This window comes from Rhyacophila brunnea, unplaced genomic scaffold (assembly GCF_057557595.1).
Source record: "Rhyacophila brunnea isolate RB1 unplaced genomic scaffold, BYU_Rbru_1.0 scaffold_6, whole genome shotgun sequence".
Lineage (NCBI taxonomy): Eukaryota > Metazoa > Arthropoda > Insecta > Trichoptera > Rhyacophilidae > Rhyacophila > Rhyacophila brunnea.
Window position 1 is genome coordinate 41,262,982 of NW_028233276.1, and position 19,517 is coordinate 41,282,498.

The 19,517-nt window shown below is 28.8% G+C and overlaps 1 protein-coding gene across 1 annotated transcript in view; it reads right to left on the minus strand.

Moving 5' to 3' along the window:
- Positions 1-19,517, minus strand: part of LOC147065687 (uncharacterized) — a 44,205-nt gene that overhangs the window by 4,556 nt on the left and 20,132 nt on the right. The window contains exon 3 of the mRNA XM_085956650.1: positions 13,033-13,256. Coding sequence (XP_085812776.1) covers positions 13,033-13,256 — 224 coding nt within the window. The remainder of the gene's footprint in view (positions 1-13,032; positions 13,257-19,517) is intronic.

Below are 19,517 nucleotides of genomic sequence, written 5' to 3' on the forward strand. Positions count from 1 at the left end.
GTAATGTGAAAATCTTTTTATTTATATTGTTCGGCAATTTTTTATTAGTTTTTGTTACTTATTACAAATATTAATTTTGTTTTTATGTGCCCTTTCTTACATGGACACTTTTACCTTATCTGGCATAATAAATACTGATGCTTCACATAAAACGTAGGGTGATATAATGGTTTAGTAAATGTCCCTACTCGTCTTTCTCTGCTACAATCTCCCTCAACTGCCTAAACCTCAAGGATCTCTTTATCGGTAGTCCAACTAGCTGGCTTTCGAATAGATTAAGCAAGTGGCTAACATCCATTTCTCGTAAAAATAAAATCTGTTAATATAACCTACATTATGTGGAGGCCTATATGATTCTCTAAGGATCGAACATGGTGAAGTAGTAGTATTTTCATGAGATGTTTTCAAATTATGTATGTTCAATATTATAGAATGTCACCTCAAATCGTTTAAATTATTCGTTGAATAAAAGAAACAGTTTATTAAAAATATTGAATATTGTTATTTTGATGTTTTATTTCAAAATAAGTCAGAAAAGTACCTATTTAACTTTCTTTTATTTAATTATAATGTTTAGTAATACAGTGTCCATTTAATCATTACGTTTAATATCAGATCGTTTTGTAATCATATGATTTACTACGCACATCATACAGATGTCATTGTTTTAAAGACATTACCAAATAAATCTAGATTGTATTTTCTATTTTCAAATTGCATACCATGCAACTACTCGTCAGTACATCATGAGTAAAAAATAATGACCACACAGCAGACTAAGTAATTTAAATATTATTTTTCTGTGTTTTACGGAGAATAAATAAAAAAATTATTAATATATTTTTTGGAATATTAATATAATACAAATAATATATAATTATTCATTAATATTTTAAAAATCTATTTCTATACTTATTGCATCAATATCGGCTTAAAATATTATTATAAGTTTTGACTATTTTTCATCCAATTGTGAATCAATAAATATTTCCAATACAATAATATAAATTAACTATTTTTTTTTATTCAACGAATAAATTACAAGATTTAAGAATGTAAAATTATTTTTATTGAACACACATAATTTGAAAACACTCCTGAGAAAATAAATAACCAATAGATAAAATCTTCTTTGAAAAAATACGACACCCAGCAGGAATCAAACCTGCATCTCTCCGGATTCGTGCCAACGCACATTGACCACAATGCTATAGGCATCTTATCTAATGTCTACAAACTTTAACTAATAGCTCTTATAATACTCTCTGAAGCGCTTTATAAATTGACTTACTATTGGCAATCGGCTTTTGTATTTAAAATCAAAGTGGTTATTAATTACATTAATTACTAACCGACGTCACGTGGGCGTAAATCCCAAGACGCGCTGGTTTGATTCCTGCTGGGTGTCGTATTTTTTCAAAAAAGGTTTTTCTATTGGTTATATATTATTTTCTCAGAAGTGTTTCAATTAATTATGTATGTTTAATAATATAAATGTTTCAAGTTTTAAACCTAGGCACACTTGAGGAGGATAATAATATCATTGGTAGATTTTAGAGATTCAAGATTTATTAAATACATTTGATGTACAATTAGTGTCAGTACTATGTCATTTAATGACATTGTATTTATTGTTTTATCTGCATTATAACATAATATTATATCGTTCCATCTATGTCATACTAAGGCATGTGTACGAAACATTAGTTTTTACTTATTTAAAGTCAGAATATATGAAAATTCTATACCTATGACACGGAAGTGTATTTTAGGATGATACATTACATACATACATTTTGGGGCGAAAATATCACGTGGTATATGAAAATGCAGAAACTGCGCTGTATCGGCCACGTGCATAGAATGCCGGAGGATATACCGGCGAGGTGGGCTATGCACGCAATCCCTAATGGCAAGAGAAGACCCGAATGGCTGAAATCGAGATGGATAGACTGTGCTATGGGAAATTTAAAAATGCTCGGTCAAAATAATTGGAGTGTCGGCGCCGGATCGTTCAGGATGGAGGAAGTTTTTGAGGGAGGCCAATATCCACCAAGGGTTGTAGTGCCATAAATGATGATGATGTCATTACATTCGAGAGCTAGATTTGTTATTCAAAATAAATCGTGTTACTATTTGATATGCCAGAATAATCCATATATTCGTTATACTACATTTGCGTCGAAAGTATTTATTATATGCTTTTTATATTTTACGATTTTCTATGATTCTAGTGCATTGTATAAACGTACTATTGCAGTAAATTTCAAGTAAATTTGCAAGGCATATAATTAATGTTGTAAGCCCACGCAGCTATAATTGCGCCATTCACGATGCACATAAAAAGTGACAAAACAACGGATGTACATAATTAAGATGCCAAACACAGCGTGGCTTATCTCAGTTTTGTTTATAAGATACGTTTTTTGCCACTTTCGTTTTTTGAAATAGAAACTTAAAGACGCAAGTCAGTAGTCAGTGGTGTGTGGTAACTTTAGATTTTATGGGCGCTGTTAGAAAAATATATATCCAAACAAAAATTATTTGTTACAGTCATATTATCATCAATTTAATGTTTTGTTATTAAATCATAAAAAGCAGCTATAATAATATTTATGTTTAATTTTTTATACTATAGAATCTCAAGCAATATAATATACAATATTAAAAAATAGAAGTATTGTAGTTACATAAAATGTAGCATAAATAATTGTTTAAAAAATATTCACTGATACTATAGTATTAGCATTGTTTGTAGAGAGATCTCGTGTATAAACATGAAGCCATGGGTCGCAAGTTCGAACCCGCAGCTGCTCAAAAAAAATGCATGCCGTTGTTTATGCAGTATATATTATTAAATGCAAGGACCTGGTAAGTTGGGCGAATATCTAATAACTATTCCTCGTAAAGTCTGTTAATATAACCTTCACTTTGTGGAAGACCAAAAATATGGTAATTAATATTACTAGTATATTGTAATTTATCGAATACTTATAGGTATGCTCTTTATCTACACCATTTATGAACCACACGCTACTGGTAAGTATATTGTATATATTATCGTACATTGGCTCGATCACTTATCTATTCGCTTTCATAATATACGGTAAAATAGTACATAAATATTTAATGACCATTAGAGACTTTCATAAAAGACATATTTATGTAATTATTAATTATTTGAACTGTATCGGTTTATTAATTAAATTAGCATTCTATCCGTTAATATAAGAAATGTAACATTGTAGAATCATATTATTATTAAAATCCCCCCCCTTTTTTTTAACAAAAAATGAACATTACAAATTGTTAATTTAAGACGTTCACAATACGGCATTTAAAAGCAAAGAAATAGTATTAAAACATTGTAAGTAAGAAAGGAATATATTCAATATCACAAAAACAGTATAAAAAGTAAATAGTTACAAAAATTATAAAATAATATAAAACGTAGGCTCACACTGAATGAGTTAAGTAGACTCTATTTTAAGAATTCATATAATAACGCCCATCTTTTAATTACACAGCCTCACGTGTAATATATTGGAAAGTATTGTAATAATTGCTTACTTATCTACGTGTTAATGACTTAGTTACTATGCTATTTTTCACATATGTTAAATAATATTTGAAAATAGTATAACTTCCTTATTACATAATTATTGTTTGATAGATTTCCATAATATCAATATAACTACAACAAACATTTCTCAATAAAAAATAACTGAGACTTAACAACAATCCACAAAACTGTATACGAAAGTGTGAATCAATAGTTACGCTCCAGCGAGTGAATTAACAATTAATGTATTATCTAACGATAAAAAAATTTATATTGCAATTCGTGTACAAAAACTATGCCGGATCTATCGTGCACTATGAATGCGTCAATTAACAATTTCTGGTGGAAGTATAAAACATCGCACGGAAACTGTTTAAAAACTTGTTATTTTAAATGTCGTTGCCTGGATATCCGCTCAGGAGAAAAAAACAGCTATTTTTTTAGAATCACATATATTATATTATACATTAAATTAGTTTTAATTAAAAAAAGATGCTACCATTAAATATTATGAATATCATCAATAATTTATGATAGCTATCACCTTTTATGTATGGATAATATCAACATTGATATCTCCACTTTATTAATAATTAATATGAACTTTAACGAGAACATTGAGTGACCTTGTGTTTTTATAAATCAAATTATGAATGAAAATTATTTTTATTACCTAATAATTTTATTCAAAATAAAATCTTTTCTTAATTGTGTAAGTAGAAAATACTATTTCATTTAAATCGGTATTAGGAAACTTATACAGATTTTAAGCTTTCGCATTCCCGTTGTTTGAAGATCCCACATAGTAAAAATTGGCCTATTGTTATAATGAATATCATCTTTTTCAGGGCACACCAGCATATAAAATCTAAGGTATACATAGCCATATAGATAATTCTGTATTATTATAAGACAGCAGCATAGTATAATACCTTGAGAAAACTATGTGGAAAACTTAGAAACTCCACCACACATGCGCAAAAATGCCCTTCCCTTTAACCTAGGTCAAACTGACCGAGAAAGGCATGCTCGATACGTTATGCATAATGACATTGTACAAAACGAGGCTTAAATCCAGTAAAGGCTGTAAAAACTAACTGTTTTATTCGACTAACTGTAGTCTAACCTCTGAGCGTTTTGAATAATGGATAATATTAGTAGAACGTCTCCTTCATCCCCCTGCTACAAAGTCAGTCTTGAGTACGAAACATGAAAGCTATCAATATACTAAAAATAATGGTAAAGCATAATTATGCATAATATGGTGAAATTGAGATTCTGTTGATTAATTCTGCAAGCAAAACATATTTCAATGCAAAATATGCCTACTAAAATGCAATTTCAACGACATAATTAACTTTAAAATTAGTTTTTGTTTTTTTTTCTTTACTGAGTTGATTTAACTGTATTTTTTATTCTGAATATCATGTTGTGAACGTCTTGAATTAATAATTTGTTATGTGCTCAATATGTCTTTTTTTAAATAAATAATAAAAGCTGGGGAAAATTGTGTTTCTTTTGCTATTTTCTGTTTGTAGCAATATCTTGTTTTCATTGAAGTTCTAACACGATATCTTACCTATGGTAAATAATATATACAAGATATTTACCATAGTGCAGTCATTAAATTATGTCATACATTTTAATTTTAATGAAATAATCTACAATTATTAATAGCTACTATATTTCTTGGAGGTTCTTAATACAGTGGAACCCCGATCTACCGTTCTCGCATAAATCGTTTTCCCACATGGATCGTTCATTTTTGAAAGTCCCCCTAAACACCCATATGAACAATGTTAAATAATTCCACATTAACCGTTCCCCGATTTATCGTTTTTCTCAATCTATCGTCTAAATAATATGGTCTCGTCACAAATATTATCCCGATTGTTGAATATTTTTCATTTCGCTTTCGTAGAATTGTTTATGACACATACAGATCTTTCAATCGCGTCGCTTTGTGAATAAGAAGATGGTAAAGAACGCAATAATTAACCTGTTCTGATATTGACAAAAGTGTTATTAGCCTTCGAAAAAATTATATCATTTTTCTATTCCAAAGATAACATAGACGAATCTGTTAGAAAACTATGCGACTTTTAGGGGTCTTTAAAATTAAAGTGCCAAACAAGCAAATGATTGTGTAATGTATACGTATATAATACATAATTTAATAATATATATAAATGTAATAAAAAATGTCTAATAAATAAATATTATGTAAGTTTTTTTTTTAAATTATATACTATTATCCCGCATTTATCGTTTTTTAGGGTCCCTTGAAAACCGTAGAATCGGGGTTTCACTGTAAATATTTTATAAAAAATATTGTAAAACGGGTTGAAAAAAATAAGTAAGGGTTTATATTATGTTTTGGTGGCATAACAATTAAAATCACAAGGACTATTGATAGTGCGACAATTATATTATAAACAGTGAGAAACTTATACATACTACGCCGTATACATAAATATACCGCGATCTGAAATGATGTTTTTTACACTGTTTATGCAATGTTTTTGTTCCATGCTCAATAAAACAAGGAGGTATATACTTATTTTATTTAGTTAGATTAAGCTGCAAATGCGATAGTCACCAGTCACGACGTGTGACTAGGTTGGGAAACCGACTTTAGCGTTTGCAGAAATCGCTGTCAATGTTTTAACTTCGCAACTCACAATAAAGCTAAGCATGCACCATTCTAAAATCAGAGCGGTTACTATGCCACACTGGATAATTAATAATAAAAAAAAATGTATTTACATACCAGTACAAAACAAACGTCGACCGTGTATAAAAAAGATTTTTACTTAATGAGTTAAACTCTTTGTTGTGGTCAATGTATTAATCAATTTTAAAATACTATTTAGCAATAACTCAAATTTTAACTGAATAAAATAAACAATACTAATTATTCATTTCTTATAATATATACTTGTAAAATTAAATTTCAAAAGGTAAATAAAATTACTACCTGAATAATAATAATATATAGGTATAGTTTTTTGCTTATGTTAAATACAAACTGTTGATATTAGGCCGGGAAATAGTCATTTGAATAATAATTATCACGCATTAAAATATTTTGTTTTTATCAAAGGTTTTATAATATATTGTAGATCTTGGCAGCTTCCTGCGGAAGTATTATTATGGATTTTTTTATGAGAAATTGTTGTTGGCTATCATGACAACATATATGATTCATATTCTGGGTCCAAACATAATAATATATTGAATAAAAAACCAAATTAAATCGAAGTATGAATTATTTGAATTTGATAAGACGTTGATTTAATTTATTGTATAAGAATTACAAAATACGTCCTTGAAAGTGTAAGTAAAACTTTGTTCAAAATAGATTTTGTGCATATTTATTTATAGTTAAACATCACAATGTGTATATTATATTTATATCAAGTCTATCAAGTATCAAGTATATAGTCAATATTATATTTATATCAAAGAAAGCACTAAACTGAAACTGTCATAAAAGAAATGGCGAAAGAAAAAATATATACATTTATTAATAATTTTACTACTATTTTGAATAATTTCTTTATATGATAATCGTTTCATTTTTTACAAGTATTAAACTTAAAAATATTGGATTTATGTAGTTTTGAACCTCTCTGAAAGAGAAGATTTTTTACTTATTGAAAAAACATAATTTTGAAAAATCTAAGAAATATACCCTTTAGAAAAAATCATAGAAAAAAAGAAACAATTATCATTCGAACTCATATCTTCCACTTTCTAGTTGAGTGCTCTTATCCTTTGAGATATATTATATTCGTGTATAATTCTTAGCACTTCAAATTCCACTAATTGAAAGGCGTCTAACTTTGTAATTTATCAATGAACATTATATCACTGATTTGATAATATACCAAGTTTTAACGGTTTAAAAAAATTATATAAGTATTATTTTAAATAATAAAGAATTTTATATTATTTTAAAATCAAGTGTATGTATACCTGTATTTTTAACTTAATAATTATACTCTGTGACCAACCATCGTAGATATATATTTAAGTGAATAAATACTTTAACAAACCATATCTTTTATTCAACGAATAAATTCACAATATTTAAGGATAAAACATGTTATATAGTAAACAAAAATTAATTTAAAATACCTACTTAATTGGTAAAACACATTGGCGCAATACCGGTGGTTATACTGGTTCAAATCCTGTCGGGTGTCGTATTATTATGAAATGAGATTTTTCTAGTAGGTAGGTATAAATAATATGTAAAGTGTTTTCAAGTTATACAATATGTTAAATACTTTTATATTAAAGTTTCCTTATTATTGTGTTATATTTCAATAATTTTGTATGCATTGCTATGCTTAAAACTTTTTAACACACAATATATATAATGAAATCTACCAAAATCTAATAAAGTATTAATTGTAATCAAAATATTGTAAACTATTAAGTGAAATATAGTATTAAGTAGTAAAAACTTTGATTGAAAAAAAATATATTTAAAAAGTATAGTAATAGTTCATACAATAAGATTTACTGATGATAAAAGCATTACTTTTCTTTTAAAGCCGAGATAATATTCGTGATAATTTAAAATAGTAATGAAGTATCACTAAACTTATCACGTTATTTATGTTCTGTCTGATTTCATTATTGATATAATAATGTCTAGAAGGACAATGAGAGGGCAGTGATGCAATCCGAATTATTTAATGGTGCCCACAGTCACATTATGGCTAATCACATATAATTTCTTCGAGTCGCAACAGTGTTGCGTAATGCGATAAATATTAAATCACTTAATGATATTTTACGCTACTTCTGAGGCGATGCACGACGAAAGCGGATTTTCCATTTCAGAAAACAATGAGTGACATGGTATAACGTTTTAACCGTTATTCCAAACACCACTTTCATTTTTTATCAATGTGCGATTTTTCACAAATCAATAATCCGTTAAATTACTAACTGAAACAGTTATGCAAATTTCACAAACATATCGCCTGCTTTTTACTAGCTACTCACCATTATTTATCCAATCATACAATTGAATATTTCATATATCGTTAATAAATGTCTAATAAAAAACTTGATATTAAAATATTCTATAATAAAAAAATTAGAAACCTCTATGAAAAAGATACAATTTTTCATCGTACAATATTTTTTAACTAATACAAATATTTTTTTTTAAATAAAAAGAACTTTTTATATACAACGTTTTTAAATCTTCTGTTGAATCATAATTATAAACTTGACTAGCAACCAATAATGGTGTCGAAATAAGTTTTCATACAAAACAGAATTAACTGAAAATGAATTCAATTCTACTTAAAGATGGCTAAAAGTATTAAAAATTCATTGGCATCGTGTTCTGATATATTCTAAAAGTTTCAAATATCTAGCTAGTCGGGAAGTTAGTTAAAAATCGATTGCAAGATTTGTACCGGACAAAAAACCACCGGACAAATAAGAATACGAGCTAAGAAAAACGTTGTAACTGTATCATTTAAGCTGTCTGCCGTACCTGCTTTTATAATACATTATACACATAACTCGGTTATTACGATCTCGGCTATAGCTAGATCTAGGATGTACCTAATGAGTAAACATTCTTTGATATTTGGTTTATGATTTTCTCCATACATTTATTCACTGTTATAACGAGCAACTTATCGGATACACCGAGCTAAAATACTGTTAATGTGTCGATCGTTTAGAAACGTTTCGACCCTAAGCAATAAAAACCGATCGGAAAGGATGCCACCGTGGACGGATTATGTCTATGATACTAGTTAAGTGTCTGAGTACCTACCTAATTGTTGTTTTCGCTGACAATAATGAAAAAGGATCCACGCATATGGTTGAAAAATCCAAGGTTTATGAAGTCCGTAGGTACCTATCAGCGTTCATTACAATAAATAACTTTTTTTGTAGTTTATGAAGGCCATGCTTGTTTTGGGGATTTTTATGAAACGTTTGGTTGGGTGATGGGACGTGACCACTCATTTAAAAATACCTATTCTCTGATATAACGAGTACCGCTTATAACGAGCAAATTCAGTCGGTATCATCGTCTTTGTAACCAAGTTCGACTGTACATCCTTTTTTAACACTACAACACGCCTAGACGCTCAATGACAGTAGTGTATTTAGTAATAGAAGTGAAATAATCACAAACATCCAGGCTTTGAGAAAATCACATAAATATATTGTGTCCTCACTGGGATCGAACCCGGAGCGCCTTACACAATACACCACGAAAGCAGCTATAATAATAATATACTCATTAAGTATGATTAAAATCGTTCACTAAAAGTAATAAATAAAGATTATATAACCACTTTATTGTACATAGATGAGGATTTTTTATTTGATCCTCACCAGTTTCTCCTCTCATACATAGGTATAGTTGCATTTTACAAATTTTTAATAAATTAAAACATATAGTTATTAATATTATACTAAGCTAATTTTTACCCTGTTCTGTATAATGTCACTTTGATACGCCTACATTTTTCATCTTATATCCAGTTTACATGTGCATGGATTTATTGCTGACAGTACGTAATATTGCGTATATAACAAAAAAAAATACTTGTTTCAACTCGTATTATCGTACAAGACTGCATGCATAAATCAACAAAATTCAGAAGCTTCTGCATTTTTCCGCGACAATTGAACTGTGCGACATCTGCGCCTATGCAATATAATGATATTAGCAAACCTGCCGGTAAAAAACGAACTCATTTTGAGGTTAACCGATTTTCAAGAACTGTTAAATGGCACCAAACAATGACAACTTTGCGTGTCCTTTACTCTGGAAGAAAGAGATTGGCAAATCAGTCAGTTGTTTTACGCATAAACATTTATTATCGCGATAGCTTAAAATACACACTATCGGTGCAAGAAATTCATGTACATGTACAGGCGCTATTAATTATGCTATATCCTTCAAAGAACGGCATAAAGTAGGTAAATAGGTAAGTTTTTATATTCTATATTCGTCTTGATTTATCTGTCTATAACGCAGCGCAATACAGCACACCAGGCACACACTTTCTCTATCTGCTTGAACGCATTGACCGCATCGATAAGAATGTTGACAGGTGGCACTGCTACTTGATAACTTTGTCTAGTTTTATCATTAACGTCTTATTAATTTGACTTTCAGAAAAGTCAGTGATAGTTGATATATTTTTTTTGTGATTTTACCGAGGCTTCGGCTGCAACTCGCTGTCGTATCGCCTATTCTCTTCTGGAAGCGGATCCGCCGATCAGGTCCTCACTCCTGTTCTGTTAAAGAACTTTACAATTTTGCCAAGCTTTTCCGTCGTACTCACCACCAGGGCACCTTTCAATTCGTCGACATTCTCATAGATATCCGCAATTCGCAGCTGTACTCTGTAGTGACAGTTGATATTTCTACGATGCGATATTGTATTTTATGATAATTAAGTCAAAATGCTTAGGAAAGTATATCAAACTACAGTTTACAATCAACTTTACCAAACGATAGAAGGATTTAAAACACTTTTCAAATGATTCAAACTCAAGTTTATAATACGATTTTGTATGACAGAAGCATTATAGTTACATTATTGTGATTGTTGAGAACCAACTTCTTTTAATTTCCTGATAACATTATATTAATTAAATTGTGTTCAATCTGACAAGCTTATATTTTCAATCACGGAAATAGACTTGTAGTTGTCAATACTTAAGTGAAATCGTCTTGATAAACTTTTGGCTTTAATTAGTTTGCTAGTCTCGCATGCAAACATCCTGTTTGGATATTAAAAGCTTTCTTTTTAGTGACAAACATATAAGCTTGTAACTGATATGAATACTTTAATATCCGATTATAATGTTAAGCTCAATTAACGTAATAAATAACTTTATTTTACACTTTGGAATCATAAATTAGATTATAATATTTATAATTTTGGTATTTTTATCTGAATATTTGTATAGATACCTACTACGATATTTAAGCTAGGGTCATATATGAGGCGTCTAATTACAAAAAGCGACAAGTCCAGAATTCAATATTTTCGGGAAACAACGTTTTTATGTTTCAAGTTTCAATTATTTGTATTAACATGAGATTATTTTTTCCGTTGTATTCTATGTCGAAATTAGAACCAAATGGCCATTTGTTTCAGCTGATAAACTCTTAAATGTAATAAATAAAAAATCAACCAAGTTTTAAATATTATGAAACACGGACTTGGCGCTTTTTGTAATACATCGAGACTCAAAATATTTTTTTTCTTAGGGTTATGTCGCGTTTTGGAATTTATAGATCAATACATATTGTGTAAAATTATACTAAGAATACGAGCGTATTTTTTTCTCGATTTTGACCAAATATGGACTTATCGCTTTTTGGAATTAGACGCCTCATATGGTCTATCAATATCCTTTAAATAATAATATATATGTTATTTGATTGTAAAATAAACAACTGTATTGTATTTATAGCTCATGGGCATACTATATTTGTGACCAATATTGCACTATTGCACATGCAGATTTATTACGAACGATTTCATGAGTCACAACAAAATTTGTATTTCAATATTGTAGTACCTACCTATAATAAACGCCTACATTTTAACCTAACTCGATGTTGATTGTGGTGACGAATGAACATAATGACCTACAGTCAAAGAGTAGCAGGAGGTGCTGAATATTAAACTTGTACAAGTAACATATAACTAAAAATGATTTAAAAGCAGTGTTCACATAACCATAATATACCTATTTATATATGAAACAATATTCAAAGATGTAGCGGCTTTATATAAAATACTATAAGAAAAAAGCTGGAGGACTACCAGAAAGCGGCCATTATCCACATCCGGTTGTAGAACCAATTCTAATGAGTACATTTTTCATTCAATTTCAGTACATGACGTTTACAATTAAAAAGTTAATATTTATAATTGTACTAGCGAGTACCCGACATGCGTTTTAATGCCACTCAAAGAAATAAAGTGTTTGTGTTTTATTTCTGTTTATTGAAGTACTTTTGGACACACATTATTTTTTGTTTTTCCGTCTGGTGGATACACAAATAAACCGGAAGGTTTTTCAACGCGTAAGCAGGCTACATACAGCTGTGCATGTGAGAAGCATGGATTTTTCAAATTTTGTATAGGAACGCATATGAATAGAAGACAATGGTTTTTATAATTCAGAGACCTCCGCGGGTGTGCACACAACAACTCACCAAAGTTTCATCGCAATCGGATGAATGGTATAGGACCCATATGAATAAAATAAGATAGAAGATAGAATGAAGAAGAAGAAGAAGAATAAGAAAATGATTTTTCAAATTCATAAACCTTTGCGGGTGTACACACAATAACTCACCAAATTTTCATTGCAATCGGATGAATGGTATAGGAACGCATACGGGACAAACAAACAAACATTCATTTTTAAATATATAGATTAAATCAATATTATACCTCAGAGTTTGCTTCTTTAGCTCCTGTTCTGAGTACATAGTGTCCTGGGGCTGATCCAAAAATGTGTTGTGTGTGACCAGCTATCGCTCTTCCTTGTTGTACCTGGCGCTTTGATTTTCCTTGGTCTTCGCTATCAACATCCACTTCTAATAAAATTGCTTCGTCTTTTTTCGTATCTTCTACTTCTGCCACTTTTTCTTCGCAGTTACATGCTATCAAGAGTACTGAAATGAAAATAATAATAAATTAATAATGAATCACAATAATCAGTTTATAAAATCAACAAACGATCATTTTATTAATCCATGTTTTGCTAAAGTGTACTGCTACTGATTGCCACAATACCAATGCTCGATTAAATATAAATTAAAAGAATATCAAAGAAAAAAAAATTAAGAAGTATTCTACATTGATGATATTACTAATATTAAGTTAATACTACATAATTTAAAAACATCTCATCATATAACCAATAGAAATATCTTCACCAATTAAGCAGAATATACAAATTCCGATGGCCCCAACATTATAACACAATTCGATAAGCATTTCATGTAAAAAACCACTAGTTAAAACCGTCGTAATTAAATAGGATGCCCGTAGCTCAATTGGTAAAGACCATGGCGCAAATCTAGCGGTTACAATTTCAATTCCTATCCAGTATAGTATTTTTTCTAAACAAGATTTTTTCTAATTACGTATGTTTAATATAGAGAATCTCACATTCTTAAACCTTGCGAATTATTCGTTGAATAAAAGAAATAATTTGTTGTTGTTGTTGATATTGTTTAGCAGTAAGTTGTTTCATAAATAAATATTTTTAGATAACGAAATTAAAACATTTTAATGTAAATTGTGGGTAAGTTGTATGTTAATGCGTATTTCACCCCTGTAACTAGATGACTCAAGTATCACCACATAACAGTAATATTTACTCCATAAAATCCATTATGATTTACATAAAATTAGGGTCAAATTCAATAAATTTGTCCATACAATAACTGCAAAAACCTATATACATATTACATAATAATATCACATAATTTATTTCAAAATATTCTTTTTATAGTCTATTGTAAGAGTTGAATATTTGAAGTCAAAACATATTACTTTTGAATAGTATTGTTAAGTGAACCTTGACTTCTGTGATCATATCTATAGCACGATTTTGTTTTCATCAAAATGCTTCCTACTTTCACAGAATCCATCATTATTAAACGTTTTGTATTAAAATGTTAACAAACATAATAAATGTCAAGAGGTCAAATTAGGCAATTATATTACAATATACGGAAAGAAAACTCGAATTCAATCCAAAGTAAGAAAAACATATAAGTATGATTGCAAGTAAATGAAAAACAATTTTCTCTTAAAACTGCAAAATATAGAACTGTTGCATAATTTTCATCATGTTTGCATATTAATTTATAAAATACTATATATAACCGGAATTACTACAAACAAAATGACTGAGATATATTTATAGTTTTATTCTATAATAATTGACATTAATTATAATATTAAGAGCAAATTTGCAAAATAAACTGATTACGTGTAGGTACATAAATAAACCAGTTATATTGATTATGTGCAAGAATGCTATTTTAATTTATATATGCTTACTGTGGTTATTTTTATAGTAAACTAAGTCATAAAATAAATACGTATATCAGCGCATCTATTCTATTCATTAGATTACTATCGGCAGCTATCGAGGGTAGTTTATCATATTTATGTATTGATGATTATAATATTGTTATTATAAGTTAGCCGTCTAAACTGTCTACCTCGCTCTTAAAGTTAACACAACCAAGGGAGGTGCTGTTAAAACATAGCACTTATTGTAACAATTATAATACCTCAATACATAAATAATATGATACACAACCCTCGATAGCCACCGTTAGCGGCAGATAGCAGTCTTGTGTATAGAATAGTTGGGCAGGAATGGGAAACCTTTCATATTAGAAGACGCAATAAGTCTGCTGTACCCTAATAAGTCAACATTTAACTTCAATTGAATGAACTTCGAGGTATACATTATTTTGCGAAAACCTTAATACATACTACGAGGGTATTAACTTTGTGCAACTGTTATGTTTAATTAAATAGTGAAAAATCTTAATATTATGTAATAATTAATTGTAAAATCAAAAAAAATATTAAATAAAACTTATAACAAGAATAATATTAATGTTGTTGTTATTTAGGTACACATACCAGTATCATAAATAACTCTATAACCGTGTATTTTTTAACAAAGTTTTTTTGTTCTTACATGGTGGTTTTCAAACTTTTTATCGTCGTAAACCATTATTATAAAGAAAAATAATAAAAAAAACTCTTGTCACGGTTCACCGTACCATTTACTACTTTTATCGGATAAAAATTCTTATGTAGGAAATAACGTAATTTAATATTTTAGGAACATATAAAAAATGTACTACCGTATTATTTCAAAACGGTTTATTGACTATAACTGTAGTTAAAATAAATTTAAGATAGTCTTTATTTTAAATTTAAATCAAATTAATAATTTACTATATAACTAAGTGGTGAAGATAACAACACAGTCACCTAGGCAAAATTACGTTGTCAATAAAAAGTTATTATTATTATATTATGCTATCGCGTTTTTCTAAACTTGATTGTCCCCTAAAAATAAATCAGTGGTCAGCTTTTACAATAAAATATCATTGTCAATATTATTTTTGGACTTCTCGATTTTCGAGTTAGGTTAGATAGGTACTCTGAAAAAATTCGATCATTTGAGATACAACTGTTTTAGAATTACTTTGGCTGACTATCCTTAAACGCTCGCTGCGTAATACATCTATATCAGTTTTGGCCATCCAGATCTTGTATTGCCGCCAGGAGATGCATACATAGTCAATTTTGCTTCTATGTATTCTGTGTATATGGTTGATCTATCAAAATCTTTACATTTTAATATATGACGTGATCTTTTCCACCCCTTTAAATGAGTTCATCTCAAAATTTAATTTTCATTAACAGACAAAAAATATTTTTTAAAGACCCCACTTTTAAAGATATTCATTATTCGTTCATTCTGTTCGCTGAGTACGCAGTATTCTGATCCATATGTCAATATTGGGTAATATTGTAGTATAAAATGTGATACTTATGTGTTTGAGTTAAAAATATTATTATATATATATTTTTCATTATTTTGAAGATAAAAAATGCATCTGCAAATTGATGATTTTATATTTTCGTTTGTATCAATATTATAAATCCCGGTCCGTTAAACCCACCTAAGACACCCAGTTAAGACACCTAAAAGATAATATTATACTTCCTATTATTTTTATGTTTCTTAGTGAACATTAATTATTTAAGTATGGCGACCCACCGATTTACAAACAAACTTCTAAGATAATTACTGTCAAAAAAATAGATTACTTACAATTTATTATTTTCAATAACAGCAAAGAAAATAGATTAACAATTTATTTAACTCATTCTAATCGTACTATAATTGTTTATGACACAGAATATAGCACTGTTATATAATCCAATAATCTGCACCAGAATAAATAGCTTCGGAGTTCGCTTTGAATTTAATTTGAAATCCTTCAAAAGCACATTGTATAATGATTCAAGGTTGTTCAAATGGATACGGCCTTCACTCACTCCTCTCACTATTATTATTAATTCCCTTATATCCATCTACCTATATAGTATTGTACTTACATACTATTTACTAGCATGGTTATTATGTATAGCGCCTTAAAGCTTTTTATTTGCACTTAGGCATATAAATTAAGACTGGTTAAAGAACATGCAACGCATACTTTAGAATAATTAATTTATACAAAAAGTGTGTGTGTTTTTTTTAAAAATAATTATATTACATTGTTTCTATTAACACAGCTGATAAAACAAAATAACACGCAAATAAAAAAATCAGTTTTGTTTCATATCCAAAACAACATAACGTGAACATTAATATCCAGTCAAACTAGACAGTGTAGGTATATGAATTGAAAAAAGACCCCCAATAGATTGTAAGAAGTGCAAATAATTACATTGTAGAAATAATTTATTAATATTAAACGCCAATTTTATTTTACTGATAGTCGTGTTATTAGGATTTTGAATATTTATAATGTGTTATTTTTATTGTAGTTTTCAACTCTGTAACTGCCATATATTAGTTTTGAATTAATTGAGTTTAAATATTGAAGCTAATACCCCGTTTACACGTGCATGAATTTACAGTACGTATTATCGCGGCCGTAACAAGAAAATTGACGTGTTAACATGTGTTATCAAGCAGTTGCAAAATTGCATGCATGAATCAAAAATGTTTGGAATTTTCTGAATTTGCATGCGGCAGTTGGGATTTTTTCGATCTGCGCCTACGCAGTAGAGTGATAGTGGCGAACCTATCGGCAAAAAAACGAACTACATCATGGAGAGACTCATTTTGAGGTTAACTGATTTTTACAACCTGTCAAATAGTACCATAAAATGATAACATCGCGTCTCGCTTACTATTGAAGAATGAGATTGGAGAAAAAGTCGGGACTTTTACGTGTAAACAATAATTATTATCACGATAGTTTAAAATACACACTATTACTGCCAGTAAATCCATGCATGTGTACAGGCGCTATAAAAATATTACATGCAATGTTGATATATATACGGTATGCCGGGTATGGTAAAAAGTATTAATATGATTGATAATAATTACAAGATAAAAAACTTTTTATATAAAACGTTTTTAAATTTTCTGTTGAATTATTATGCTCAATATGCTCAAACTTGTACTTTATACGAAGTAAATAAAAAACAAACAAATATAGAATACCGAAATGTCATTTTGACATTTTATTTTAATTTCCATAGTAACGCACGTATATATTCATAGTTTAGTTGCTAGGACCACCCCCCTTAGCAACCAATGATAGTATTTTATTTTTTACGGATTTTTCTGAAATAACTTTCCATACAAAACAGAATTAACTTAAAATGAATTCAATTCTGCTTAAAGATGGCTAAAAGTATTAAAAGAATGCATTGGCATCGTGTTCTGATATATTCTAAAAGTTTCAAATGTGCTAGTCGGAAAGTTAAATAAAAATCGATTGCAAGATTTGTACTGTACAAGCAACCATCGGACTAACAAGAGTACGAGCTAATAAAAACGTTGTAAAAAAACGTTGTAAAATATGCCAATACCAGCTTAAGGGAGACAAAAAGTAAGTACATTTGTTATAAATTATTATGACATATTCATAAAAACCAATATTCTTTACATCACAATTGGTAGGTACAATAATACGATAAGTATTTTTAATAAACACATAATGCAATTGTTTACTCTTTTTAAATTACTTTCCCTACATTCTATTTTTAAAAATACATTCTTGTTTTTGTCAATTAAAAATACTATTTACTTAGTTAGTTAGTCAGTAAAATAATACTAGTTACTTTATTAGTTAATAATACTATTCACTCAAGACATCGTGTATATTTTCTGGATATAATTGAATATTTCTACTAATCTAGAGATGGTTGCTCTGTCCACTATTCAACTTTAACGACGATTTCATAAAAGAAAAGCATAATTATATTGGCTAATTTGGCGTATAAATTGAGAAAACTAGAAAATATTACACAAATCCATTAAATAATATCGTCTAATATTTTGTCGTAGGTACGCGATACCGTAATCTGTGAAAAATACAAAATTCTTACATAATTGAACGGAATTATTAACTGCACGCAATTTCAGCAAAAAAAAAAGAAAACAACCATGTTTATCTGTATTACACAGTAAAATTTCTTATTACTTATTGAGAGTTCGTGTTAAAATAGATTTAAAATATATCATCTAGATTTTGAAAGTACTGAGGTTTTATATCGCGTAATAGCACAACTATCAATTATTACAATTATGATTTAAGAACAGTACAATATTATGACACAGAATAATAATTATTTGCATACTTTTTAGGTAATAAAATAAATAGGTAGGTACTTATATTTTGACTGCTTTTTAAGGTGTGCGGTATCAGTACTTATTTCAAGGATTTTTGTCCCATTTTTAGAAATATGACAAGCATTTAAATCACACATTAATCTTACTTCCTTCTAAGCTAATAATATGCTTTATTTTATCTTGCCGAGCTCTAATTGATTTAAAAATATCGTTGCTATGAGATTTGTTTATACCTATTTCTCTTATGATCTACCTACGCCAAAAATAGAGTTATATAATTCAGCAGGACTTTTGAGTATGAATCATTTTCATGTCTCCATTGTGATTTATGTTAGTCTGATTTTTATAATTCAAACCTTTAATTGTGATTCAAATAATTCGTCTATTAACAGATTAAATACCCCAGTGCATGCGCTCAAGCACTCAGTAAATGAACTTCTCCGTTTTATAATTTTATGTCTTCATTTTATTTTACTTTCTTGGTTTATAACTATTATATCATTATCCTCATCAG